This window comes from Cariama cristata, unplaced genomic scaffold (assembly GCF_000690535.1).
Source record: "Cariama cristata isolate BGI_N322 unplaced genomic scaffold, ASM69053v1 scaffold12789, whole genome shotgun sequence".
NCBI classification, from domain to species: Eukaryota; Metazoa; Chordata; class Aves; order Cariamiformes; family Cariamidae; genus Cariama; species Cariama cristata.
This window is the reverse complement of record NW_009637506.1, coordinates 58,310-71,554: the sequence shown is the minus strand read 5'-3', so window position 1 is coordinate 71,554 and position 13,245 is coordinate 58,310. Positions and strand designations below refer to the sequence as shown.

At 48.4% G+C, this 13,245-nt stretch overlaps 2 protein-coding genes across 2 annotated transcripts in view; both read right to left on the bottom strand.

Annotated features, from left to right (window-relative positions):
- LOC104167950 (chromosome unknown open reading frame, human C2orf82) overlaps nt 1–8,155 on the bottom strand; it is a 9,657-nt gene extending 1,502 nt beyond the window's left edge. Inside the window, exons 1-2 of the mRNA XM_009708361.1 lie at nt 7,911–8,155; nt 639–735 (exon numbers count right to left, since the gene is read on the bottom strand). Of these exons, the coding sequence (XP_009706663.1) occupies nt 639–735; nt 7,911–8,004 (191 nt within the window). The 5' untranslated portion in view covers nt 8,005–8,155. The remainder of the gene's footprint in view (nt 1–638; nt 736–7,910) is intronic.
- Nucleotides 8,156–10,530: 2,375 nt separating this feature from the next.
- Nucleotides 10,531–13,245, bottom strand: part of GIGYF2 (GRB10 interacting GYF protein 2) — a gene marked incomplete at its 5' end in the record, with an annotated part of 58,070 nt that continues 55,355 nt past the window's right edge. The window contains one exon of the mRNA XM_009708360.1: nt 10,531–12,290. Within this exon, the coding sequence (XP_009706662.1) occupies nt 12,223–12,290 (68 nt within the window). The remainder of the gene's footprint in view (nt 12,291–13,245) is intronic.

The following is a 13,245-nucleotide window of genomic DNA, read 5'->3' as shown; positions in this document are numbered from 1 at the left end:
TTCACAGCAACTCAGGGCCTTTCTGTCCTGCACCACCAGCCTGTGCGCTGGCACCGCGCAGGACACGGCTCCTCCAGACAGGAGCCCCGGAGCCTCGACTTCCCTCTGCCCCACCTCCACGCCGTGCCGGGAAGATGAGAGTCGGGCTGGGCTCTGTTTGATGTTCCCATTCACCTCCTGTTATTTCTTCCCCCTGTGGGGTCAGGGACCAAACCAGAGCCCTCCCTGTCTGTGTGTGGCTGAGCTGAGCGCTCCCTGTCAATGCCCGGCTTGTTCAGGTGGGCCCCGGCAGGAGCAGGAGACATTCCACAGCTCCCTGCCGAAACCGCTGGGAATGTTGCACTGGGATGAGGGGGAAAAAAAAAAAGGGGGGTGGGGAACGAACAGCATCCAGCACCAGGGCCCACCTGAACTGACAGGATGGCTACCAAGGGTGGGAAAGAGAGTGTCAGAGGAGCCCGAGTAAGCAGCCTGGGCTCCCCGAAGCAAAGCACAGGGGTATCCCCCGGCACCCCGGCTCTGGCACGGTGTCTCTCAGTGTACCAGGGGCACTCCAAGACTTGTCCCAGGCTCTCCCTGGCCCAGCGAGAGAGGTGGCAGGAGCAGATCTTGGCAGTGCCAGCCCCAGCTTTAGGTACCTGGAGCCCTCCTTGCCTCCCACGGGCAGCCGGCACGCTGTGGGAGGAGAGCGAGCCGAAGAATTGACACCAATGGGCTCCACCGCACTTTGGTCTCCTGTAGGAGCCCGGCATCAAAAGGAACAGGAGGACCAAAACATCAGCACACTCACCTTTGCTGCCCGTACAAACCCACGGACAGGACTTACCGCAGGGCTCACAAAGAGGAGCTCCCACCGTCCCTGGAGCTATTGGAGACTGCCTGCAGACTGAGGAACACAACAGGGTTCTAGGCTAGTTTTGGAAAATCCTTCCTACAGCCAGAAAAGCTACAGGATTTTCAGGGAGACAGCTGCCAAGTTTAACTCTGGCCCAACGAGCAATGAGAGACAAATAAGCGCCCACGTTGAGGCCTGTTCCAGCTAAGCCAGGCAGCAACACCAACGTACCTGGGCTGCCTGACCCACCCTGGGGAGGAGCTGGGCGTAGCAGCGAATACCACGTCCTCACGTGCTTGGTACAGCTGTGGTCACTGCATCAGGGGTGGCATCTCGGGTCCCCGGGACGAGCACACAAGAGGTTTGTGCTCCACGAGGGCTCCCCAGCAGCACCCGAGTCCTTTGCAGGTCCTTTCCCAACCCGTACTGCAAACCCAACCAGCAGAGCTGGAGACTCACGTCCCATCCGGAGGCTCTTCAGAAAAGTGCCATTGCAAGTGGACCTCTCTTCTACAAATCCTGTGGTTTAGCTACCAGAGGACAGATCACGAGGAAATAACAGAATTTAGTGGGTAAATGTAGTTAAAACAACACGGAAAGGAACTGAGCAGAGCTGGGGCTATTTAGTTAGCAACGGTGGCATTAGGCAGCTGTTGGTTTAGGCACAGACCAAACGTACGTAATGCTTTTGAAGCCCCGGTTCCAAGCTGCTTTCGCAAGCGCAGAAACTCCACACAGAAGAGTTACACTCCAGCTACAACCTTCCGGACTGTGTCAACACCACCAGGGCCAGCACCAACACTGCAGCCGTTCCCATCTGGCAAGAGACCACCACACTGGGAAGACGTCGTTGTTGCACTTCCCAAGAATGTTTTTCTCTCCAAAGCCAGAAGAGCTGGGTGTACCCCTCGAATCTGACCCGGGGAAAGGCGTTAGCTCAGACGATCTCGAACACATGCAGGCCCCATCCAGGGAGGCTGTAGGGCCTGGACAAGGTCTTCCCAACTCCCTGTTCTCGAAGGGATGAGGAGGGAACACTACCCCTCCCAACTGTAGTGCAAAGGCTCTTTTTCTAACCAGACCCACAGGTCCCAGAAAGTCTGTCCTGTCCCCAGTGCATCAAATTCCTGAAAAATTTATTACAGCTCTCTAAGCAGGGCACAGAGCTTATTTTTGATACCCAAGTAAAGAGGAAACGGTCTAATTTGTTTATGAGCTCAGTGATTTTTAAGACCTGGATAGAGTCCTGGATGGTTTCTGGATATGTATTTTCTTAATCTCCCTCATCTGATTAAAAAATGCTTTCAGTTCACCCTCACAGAAAGGGCAGCGTGTGCTAAACATGCGTTTTCTGTCCCAAGATCTTGTGGTTTTACCTTAACGGTGCTTCAACCAGGGGAAACACAACTCCATTCAGTCGGGTCTAGTGCCTCGCTAACGGAGAGCAGAAGCAGCGGAAGCAGCGGCAGTCGCGCCCAGGCATAAAGTGAAATACCTGCATCTGAACATCATCAAGAGCCAGGGCTTACTGCTGGGTCTCCTTTTCGGTTCCTGCACCTCAACGCTGCTAGAGCAGATGCCGAGAGCCCTGCAGCAGGCACACGGGGTGGGGGGAACACCAAACCAAACACATGCAGGGTCCCCAGAGAAAGCTGCCAGCAAGCAGGTCTCTCCAGAGCAAACTGCCACAGCCTGGGAGAGCGCCTGTTTGTAACCAGCACTTTGCTTTCCAAGATTCCCCTTTGGTTTTTCCCTCCTAAACTAACAGCTCGTGTCCTCACATGCCTCCATTCCTGCCCATTTGAGAAGCCCAACCGTCCATCCAACTATCCCCACCCATCCAGCGGGTTTCTTTAACAACTGGAGAAGTCACGCCTGCTCCCCTCCGCAGCACCCCAACAGTCCCAGTGAGCGTCGGCCACGCTGCTGCTGGCTGAGAGCAGCAGATCTCTAACGGAGCAGCATTAAATGCCACACTTCCATCTCAGTCCGCTGGTAAAAGCAAGAAAGGTGAGGGGGAAGGACAGAGCTCGTGTTGGGTGACAAAACCCAACACACACACTATTAATAAGGTCTCACACGTCTCGAGGTGAGACATGAGGGCCTCCTCCAGTCGCCTGCTGGGTACAGTCTGACCAGACAGGCTCTAAGTACAGGCGTGGGACCAGATTCAGGAGCTTCAGTTCTCTGCTGTGCTGCTGACTTTTTGTGTGACCACTGCAGGTTCCTCTTCCCTCCTGGGCTCAGTTCCTCTGCACATGAGCAGGAGACCAGGACTCTAAATATGATCTACAAGAGCAGAAGCACCAGAGTGGCCAGGTCTGCCCACCTGCACGGGCCTGCCTGCACGGTTACTGTCAGCCTGACTGCGACGCGGAGGACGCGGTCTGTGTGCCTGAACACACACCTCCGAGTGACAGCTCCAGACCCGGCGGCAGCCCTTCAGAGGGAAAGGGCAAGTTACACCCCATCTCCATGGCCTTCTTGGGGCAGGGCACAGCAGTTTTTTTGTGTAAAACACCCAAACGCATTGCAATCTCAAGTGAGGGGGTGCAATCACGGGTTGGAAACCAAGTATTAAAGGCAAGGTAGCGCACGGTTTTCCTGTTCACCCAAGAACTTTGTAGAAATAAAGAACTACCAAGAAACAAGCTCAAAATACATCATCCATCACAAGACCAGATGTTTAACATCTGGGCAAGAGCCACACATTAGCTGTGCTGGCATCAGACTTAGGACCAGTCCTACCTCTAGGAAAATTCACCCGGTGCACTCGCATGGTCTGTTTGCCCCGGAGCAACTCGGCAGTCAGGCACACGGAGGGGCTACCAGGCTGCCGATGCACGTGGGTAACCCCACCGCTGCCGAGGCTTCCTGCCTCGGTGCCGGCTGCTCTGAAGGGAGAGAAACCATGAGCCCACGGCACAAACAAGCTCTCCCCCAGCTGCTCCACAGACTACCAGTGAAATCCACTTGGTAAAAAATAATCATTTGAGAGCACTTCAAAGACAGACATGGAACAATCTTAGTTATTGGGGTTTTACTGGGCAGAGATAGAACCTGGAAAAAATGGAGTAAAAGTATTCCAGTGTTTTGTAACAGGCCAGGTGGAGGACGGCACCTCTTCCTTCCCGTATGTTGACACTACAAATTGCCTTATCTTAGGGAAATATCTATACTGCACTCTGTCTTCTCCCTCTCTCCAGCACAGGTGAGTTACAACTGAGGCCAGGAAAAGGGAAGAAAATATCAGAGTTACTACACTATAAAGAAATGCAGCATTGCATTTTCTGACGCACGAAATGATGCGGGCACCCAGCAGGACTTCAGCTACACGGGCTGCAGTGAGACTGAGAAGGGAAGACACCAAAGGCAACTTCACAAAACCGCCACTTCCATGCTCAGTACGAAGAAGGTAGGGTGAGCTGCCAGCACGGTGACCTGGTAGCCAGTACCCCAGATACTCAGTGGCTGAAAGATAAACCTGGAAGAGTCTCCCCAAGTGATAGCTCTTGAGGAAGCCAATCAAATCTGAAGGACCCTTCAAGATGCCCCCAAACAACCCGCACCTCCCCACAGGCAGACTGTAAGACCTCAAGGCAGGCAGATGTGGCCACCTAAGATCTTCATCCCTGGAGATTGCTCACCAGTGACCAATACTCTTCCTCATACAAGCTGGTTTCAGCACCTCATAATCCTCAACTCTCCACCCTCCAACCCAGTAATCGTAGTCAGCAGCCGATACCAGTGTCAGTCATTTATAAGGAGTCTTGGTGCACAGCAAGGCTGAGTAATGGTCTACAGAGGCTTGCTGTTAAGTCTGGACAGACCTGTTGGAACAACCACATCTTTTTAAGTAATTTGGCTGACAAAACCTATTTACTACTTCTCACATTCTAGTACTTGAACTTTAAAAGCTTCCTAATAATCTTTTATTTTCCTCTTGTTGAGGATGAAGACACACGAGTTGCTACAGAAAGAGGACGTTCTTGGACAAGGACTTCTCCTGTACGTTTTCCTTCAGTGCAACACCTCCTGCTCTGCTGCTTTTTTCCCCATACGCATTCTGATGCGCTACTGCAGTATAATGTATTTCCACATTAGCTCAAAACAAGGAAATCCGTGAGCCCACATCAGAGTTTAGGTATGAAATACATAGGTGATTCAGAAGCCAAGGCCTTGCAAAGGCTTTTTACTAGCTTCTACCTCACGTGGAGCTCTGAACCCACTATGTGAATTGAAACTGGTTTTGCTGATAGAAAAGAAATAAAAATCAGCTCTTCACAATCCTTCTGTGCTCTAGGCCTATGTGCCACTTGGGTTCGGAGAAAGCAGGAGCAGAGAAGATTTGGGTGTGCAAAGTCCTTGAACTGGCTCTGTTTCCTGTTGCACCTAGATATGTGGACAGAGAGGGTTAACAACTCGGTCGGTTGTCTCCCCACCTTTGACAAATGGGATATTGGAAACAGCTCAGTAACTCAGAGGAGAAATTCACGCCTTCCCCAGTCGCAGAGCCCTGACCACGCCATCCAGGAAACCAGGCTGGCTGGGCAAGAAGCCAGATCAAGGTACGCAACCCACCAGCACCCCAGAAGTGCTCCAACTGCACCACCCACATGGGAACCTTGGCTGCCAGCAAGATCCTTCTCATCTCGCTGAACTTCCAAGCACTTACCCCAGGCTTTTCGTACTAGGCAGCTCCAAGTTCCCACTGTGATAAAATTAAATCCAAGGAAGAAGGCAGACTCATTCTGGACCTCAGGTCTGCATGGCTGGCATCAGTCGCAGCCCTCTCCAAGGCAGACTCTGCTTCTGCTCACTGTGGAGGGCTTTGCTATGGAAAGTACGAGGTGCTGAGACGAGAGGGCAGAGGCTGGGTGAACTCCGAGGCCAGCAACGGGCTGTCCAGCCCCAGGTGGCTACAGAGGGCCCAGGGCCAGGGCAGGGATGAAAAGAAGCCTTCATAGGGAGCACAAAGGGCAGCCTGTGATGTGCGAGTGCCAGGAGCTCGAGTGTGGAGCGGCGCAGGGCGCTGCGGTTCTGATGAATGTTAAATAAACTTGTTTACAGAAAGGCAGGGCTGCATGTGTATGCACGGAGACCAGAGGGCTGTCTGTGTGCCCTTCCCTTCTTTGTCTGCACAAGGCAGGAAATTTCCTTTTCCAACGGGGTGAAAAGCAGAAAAAAAATTCCACTGTGCACTAAAAGCCCCTGTATTGGGGGTAGGTAACTCTCCACTCCTAACGCAGCAGAAAATCGTTCTGCTCCTGGGATGCCTTACCATACAGGCTGGTCCTTTCACATCCTGCTTGGAGGTAGCAGAGAGCACCACACTTCTTAGAGGCCTCAAGCCTCTAAAACACCATAGAGAAAGCATGGAGTCTCTCCTACACCCCAGGATCCGAATGTTGCATTCATCAGTACAAAGCTCTTCAAGAGCTACCGGCCTCGTCACACAAGCGCAACTCACCCAGTAAAGGAATCAAGCGAACTTGGGAGTATTGATGACACAGGGAGGCAGCAACAGGTACAACTGTAGCCGCAATGCTGAGCTGAGAGCAAGTACACAGGAAAGCAAGGCAAGGGGCAGAGCAAATATGCACCAAAGAGTGGAAACTTAAAATAGTGTAAAAGAAATCCTAGCTCAGAGAGGAAGCAGATTAAATTTTCACTGGAAATGAATCACTTTCTGCAGAGTGAAATACTGTTAACAGTTAAGAAAAGACCTTACCTGGTTTGGGGGAAGAGCACTGCCACTGCTTCTGGGAGCAGAGGCAAGCTACAAACTGAAACTGTGCTTAAGCGATTAGTGTTCCACTATACAAAAATCAAAGTTCAGGGTTTAAGAAGGAAAACATTGACTTTTTAGTGCTCATTTCTTAGTTAATTTAAAGGCTTCCCAGCAAGAAGGTATCCCACAAGGAGACGATCTGTGGGGGAAATACCAGCTCCAGCAATTCTGTTCTTGCACTCACAGATGTTCCAGCTAGGTGCAGCGATAAATTCCCCTACTCATATGAAAGCTCCTTTAAAAAGAAATTATTTCATCTGCTAGATGGCTAGCCAGGATCTCCCTGTGAGGCAAGATGCTCAGAGCAAACTGGGAGGGAACTGCAATCCAGCCTTGCTCCACGTCTTGGAAAGCAGGACAGGAATTCAGGAAAACAAGCGCTGTGCTTTTGCCTATTATCTTGGCCTGAGCCATCCCTTCAGCCTCGCCTCCACTTAAAGAAAGAGGCTTTATGGGATGCAGCTCCCCAGAGGAGTTTCCACCCGTATGCTCAAAGCCGATCCATGGAGTCGGCTTGGAAGCCAGTTTTCCCTCACTTGTAAAAATTGCACCTCAGAGCAGCCAGCATAGCTGTGCTAAAGGCAGGAGCAGATAAGGCTGATGTTTCTAATCATCTCCTTTAAAAACCAGCGTCTCACAGAACAGGGGTCTCGCCTATTCCTATTCCCATCACCTCGCTGAACTTGAATCAGAGCCACGTACCTTCCCAGCGCTGCCGCCTGCCTCGGTGCACCCAGCTCTAGACAAACTCCCTTTAGGTGCACACCTCAGCCAAACGTTTTCATAGACACCTGCCTGTTTCTACTTACAGCAGCTTTTGTGAAGTGCTCTGCTGTAGCGGAAAGCACAGACGAAACCAGAAGTTGGCACACATGCTTTAGCCAGAGAAAAATTTCACGATTGTAACTTCTTCCTGCCATTAAAAGCTGACCGATAGCTTGTCCCATCAGCTGCTGAGAACACTCCATCTACTGTTGACTGACGTGTCTACTGAGCTACTGCCACTAACGCTCACATAGGTGCTACTGCTGTTCTGCTTAGGAAACATTACGAAGGATTTTCTCCATTTTCGCCCAACAGAAACTTGGTCTCGGGATGGAGAATATATTCTTACTCACCACCAGTCACCAATTCCAAAGTCAGTTTCCATTAATCAATTATAATTCAATAAATACTTACGGACTTTTTTAGGGGAGGGAGAGGAGGTATGCAAGGAGAGGAGAGGTAGATTAGTAAAAAGATCTCCCATGCTTTTGGGCTTTAAATGCAAACAAAGCTCCTTACCTGCCAGCACAGCAGGGACCAGGACACCGCACAGCGTTAGCAGGACCAGGCGAAGGACTCTGCGGTAGGGCATGGTTTCCCTCAGGTAAAGCATCGGCAGGAGTTCTTAAAACTCTTCAAAGTACGAAACGACTTGGAAATTTCACTGGTATAATAAAAATTTTTGTCCAGTCAGGTAAAAAAAAAAATTTCCTTCGCAACAGCAAGCGGATAGAGAGAGTGCAAAGCCCAGCAGAGACACACTCTCTCTGACTTGTAGAGCACACCTCCTCCTGAAGGCAGCTCCACCCTCCAAAATTTGTGCCTAAAACCCCATAGGCAGCTGAGCCGTTAGGCATCCGTCACCCTGCCAGGCCAGCACACACACGAGTGGTTGTTGGCGAGCCCTTCCCAGAGGACACGGGGATGCCCCTGGAATGCCTTCCCTCCGGCCGGCCATCCCGCGGCACGGGAAATAACACAGGAGCCATTGGGGCAGCTAACCCTGAAACCAAGCAGACCGCTCAAGGGCTTTGCTCTCTCCTCGGTGTGCAGGGTGGCAGTGGTCTTTCCAGGGTGGGCACAGCGAAAGAACAAAGGCCTCAATCTTTCGAGGCTAAAATGCTCTGAAACAGAGCCAGAGCGGCTCCGTGGCATCCTTGTTTTCTGGGTGTAATACTTACAGAGGTGGACTAGGAGCCGTGTGTGGTCTCTGCTGACAGAACTGCCTGTTAAAATCCAGTTAAGTCTTCCAGGAGAGCCATCTTTGTCAGGCGAGGCCAGCATCCTCCTCGGATCTGAACTGCACAGACAGGACCTCCTCCTGCAACCCTCTGCCACTCTGTCCCTCCCCTCTAAGCGGGCTTGTGAAAAGTTCACGGCAGAGAAAACTGAGGTTTGTTTCAGATCACGTTTGCACCGAGACAGACTCAGGAAAGGCTGAAGTGTATAAAAAGGGGAACACTCCAGCTTATTGTTAGAAGACAGAAGAATGTCATTATGGCTTTTTTAAGTTGATATGAGGGTGAAATACTTCATGGTTTCCGTTCAGAAAAAGATGTAATAAAGTACATTAACACCACCAATGTCAGCTCTTTGTGCTCTGAAAATACAACACAATAGTTTTGTCTTAAATTTCAGATTCAGATTTTTCTGCTAAGAGATCTCTTTGCTTTTTGGCTTTCTCTGCCAGGCAGCCAGATACAGTTCAGGTGTCCTTTTAAATCATTCTGCTTGCTCCAGTTCTTTGCAGAAGTGCCTGGCTGCAAGGGGAAGCAGAAAAAACAGAGGACTGAGTGCTGCCCCTGCAGAAAAGTGAGAAGTTAGGAAGTAACTTGGTGAAACATGCTCAGAAGAAACCTCAGCCATCTCTAGCACGAAATTCAACGTCATCTGTCAAACTTGGATCAAAGCCTCATCAGCTTTCCAGGATCACATTCTGTCTGAAAAGGAGCATAAATATATAGACCCACCAGCAGATACAAAGCTGTAGCTCCTATATTTCCCATCCCTACTGATTCAAATGACCTTCGCTAAAGGAACAGGCCCTGTTGGTCACAGAAGGTGACAGGGCAGTCACGCAAGCATACAGTCGGAACATGCCAGCATCCTACCTTCGTACTAAATACAGAAGCCAGAACATTAAGACATTAAGAACAAGATATTCCCCACTGGTCCATTACCTACAAACTCAGAAGCCGAGCAAGGTCCTCGGGGTTCGACAAATTATTGCGCATTCTCCCTGCTTGCATTTTTGCATTTTCATTTAGCAGTTGACACATTGTTCCTTTCCTGCTCCCCAGCTGAGCTGGAAATTAATAGGCTTTTGCTTATTTGTTACACAGTATAGAGTAGTCCAAAATTAGCGAAATTAGATCATACCACTAAAAACCAGAAAGTACTTATGAACCAGACACCTTATACACTAAAAACTAATTATGATATTAAAACAAAAAGTCAAATTACCAGCCTAAACACGCACTGTTCTCTCCGAGACATCAGCTAAATATAATGCAAAGCTACTGTGTAAGTTAGGTCTTAGCATACTGACTTCATATTCTTTGTGGTCATGTGAATGGTAGAAGGACATTTATCATTAACTTTTACCAGGATTTTCCACACAAAACCAAGCAGCAAGTAGAAAAAAGGAAAGTAAGATTTTGTCTAAAAAAGGGAAGCGTACAAGGTGTCAGCATGGACTTTACACTGAGGGGAGAAATAAAACCTCTCATTTAGGGAAGGGAATCGGAGTCGATAGAGAGGTTACCAACTGGCAAAAAAAGGCTCCATGGCGGAACGTTCGTATTAAAAGAAAACCTGCCATAGCTTGATCTCCTCTGCATAAACAACACGAGCATGAGTGCACGTGTTTCTGTACAGAGGGGAAATTAAAGCTTTCTTGTCAGAATTTTCCAATCTCAACTTACTGGGTGTTTATTCGAACTCTAAAATTATCAAGTTAAAAAAACCCACCAGCATTCCTCACCAGGGAAGAAATAAAGCAGCAGTTGTTGTTCCACATCCTGTGTATTTGCTTGTTGTTTCTTGATGAAAAGTGATGCGAGTCGAGTTTTGGGTCAGTTTTAGCACCAGGAACTATCTCAAAACTCAGCTTTGACAAAAGCAAGCAGAAAGTTTTCTCTCAGATATAATACAACCAGGTTTTATTTAAGTTCTCTCTTTCCCCCCCACACTGGCAAAAGTTCAGAGGGAGTTTAAAGTTTTGTAAACATTTTAACTACCCCTCTTCCCCCTTTTATGAATTTACAAAGCAAAGGAGACAGGGAGACCAGATTTGCAACAGTTCCAAGTCTCTCCATGCTATTGGATCAAAAACTATATACAAGTCTGCAGCAGTCTCTGTATAGTTACTGTACATGTTTGGGGGCAGGGGGAAGAGAGAGGAGGAGGGGAAGGTGACCCCAAAAAAATGAATAAACCAAACAAAATAAAATCCAAAGCCAAACTGCTCTTGAGCAACTCGAACTGTTTTCTTTAGGCAGTGATGACAGAACAGACACCTTTACACAACTCCACCAAAACTGTAGCGTTATCTCCCTTTGCAGGTTATGATCCTCTGGGAATGGGAGATGGGACCAGGGGGTTGAAACTAAGTGCATTTGGCAGTTTTTGTTTTTCTTCTTTTGTGGTGTGTGCATGGGGGTGGGTGGGTGGAGAAGGGAAGGTGGTGTTAAATCTTTCGGTGAGAGAGGAAGGTTATGATTCCATAAATACTTAAAGACTATGGATCCCAGTGAAGGTGCGTGAAATAGTTTAAGGTGTAGAAGATAAGCAGGGCCGTCATTGCACATAGCTTCGCCCTCCACAGTCTCTCTTCATGACAAAAGGGCATCTCTGCTCATTAACCTAAGCGCTGCTTGAAATGACAACTAGCTAAGACTGCTGGGGTATATATCTGAAAGCCAGTGTTCACCCTCACCAAAGACTAAAGATCCACACAGTAAAGATCCTACTGTCTCTTAAACGAGACAAATTTGCAGGAAAAGAGCTCAAAATAAACTGGTGCTAACCCTCCAAAGGTAGCATTTAAGGGATAAATTCAACCTGAAAGAAGAGATGCCACCCCTCTTTTTCCCCCAGAGTAGAAGTCCCCACTTGTCCGGGAAGGCTGGAGTACGCCGACAGGGAACTCCACCAGCTTCAGCATCACCACCTAATGAAGACAGACTCGAGCTTTCCCTCCAAAAATAATGTGCTGAGAAGGGCTGGCAGGGGGTGTGCAACTTCAAACCAACCCAAGCTAAACTGCGCCCGCCACCACCCCTCTCCTGCTGTTGCCAGTTCTAAGGTTAGCTTATGAATGCAACTCCTCGCTTGGGAGAGCACCTCTTGCCCTGATGGAGCGCGGAAGTCAGTATCTGTGTGGCATTTTGGTTTTGACCAACATCTGTTAACCACAAACTCATTCTCTCTCCGTGACTGCACATGTTGGATGTGGTAAGAGTAACCAGAAGAGGGAAACAATGGTTTGTGGAATCCCAATTGATTTTTTTTTTTCCCCCAGGTATGTCAGCAGAAGAAACCACAGCACAGTGAAAGTTTGCTGCCCAAATCAGCCTTGTTGTGAACGAATCGTATCTCCCACCCTCCCAGGACTCTGAACAAAGTCCACTCAACTCTAGGCTGACAGTACGAACAACGCCTGTGCAGTCCTGGGCAGAAAGGGTTTGCTGGGGCTAGAGGAAGCAGCCTGAGATGACCGATTCTGTGATTCACTGCGAGGCGAAGAAGAACGCATGGTGGAGAGTACTGTGTCCAAAACGGAGAATCCATGGTTAACAGATGCAGGAAAAGCCAGTTGATTTGCACATGCTCAGTAGTCTTCCAAAGTCTCTATTTCTCCCATATTGAGCCGCTCTGATGAGGCATTCACTGAAAACCCTGTAAACCAAACAGGACTTGTGTTAAAATTCTGGATATGGTATATTGTATTTGATGCAACACATTTGTTACACACAGTAGCATGTGTAAGATAAAGCAAATAATACGTATCAAATAAAAACTCAGGGGGAAATTCTATAAGGCTAGAGATATAATTACCCAAACTGTTGGGTTTTTTCCTTAATAAATCAAAGATAATCAATTGTATATTTAGGTAAGTATCACTTGGTCTTTAAAAAGAGATCAGCAGAAGACTGGTTTCAACTTTCATTTAAGAGATGTCCTCTGCAGAGCTGGTACGACACACATCTAGGCACAGCGGTGATGTGGCTCAGCAACATTTTGGAAGGGAGCACATTTGAGTCAACTGGTACTTGGAAGTGCCCGTCAACACTGTACTTACATGGTCCAAGAGGCAGAAATAGGTATTTTGTGAACTCAGAATCCAAGTGTGGAATCATGCTCAACAATTCAGGGGTGTGAGCAATTCTACCCCTTAAAGTCTAAATACATGTACCTATAAAATCTAGTGGCAATTCCATGTATTTCCACGCTTTTAAAAGAAAAATCTTCTGTCTCAGGAGTATATCATAAAAATGTACGAAGTTACACAGGGCTATGCAGATGGCTCAAGATGTACCTAAACTTCTACCCAACCTTTTAAACCATAAACGCCGAGGACATGATGCACACGAGAAGTATGAGAAAAAAGCAGAAACATTTTCTACAAGGAAAAAATCCAATACAGCATACGCAACTTTCCTACTGAAACCCAATTTTTATGGTGGTACCAAACCCCTAAGGAGTACGAGAACGAGGAAAGTTTTCCTCTGTAAGGCTACTAAACATAAACCTGACATTTCACTGCCTTGAGACTGCTACGTAGCCTTGCTCTGTGCTAGAAAACAAACCGCTTTTCACAGTCATTATCATCAACAGATAAAACGTGCTCTGT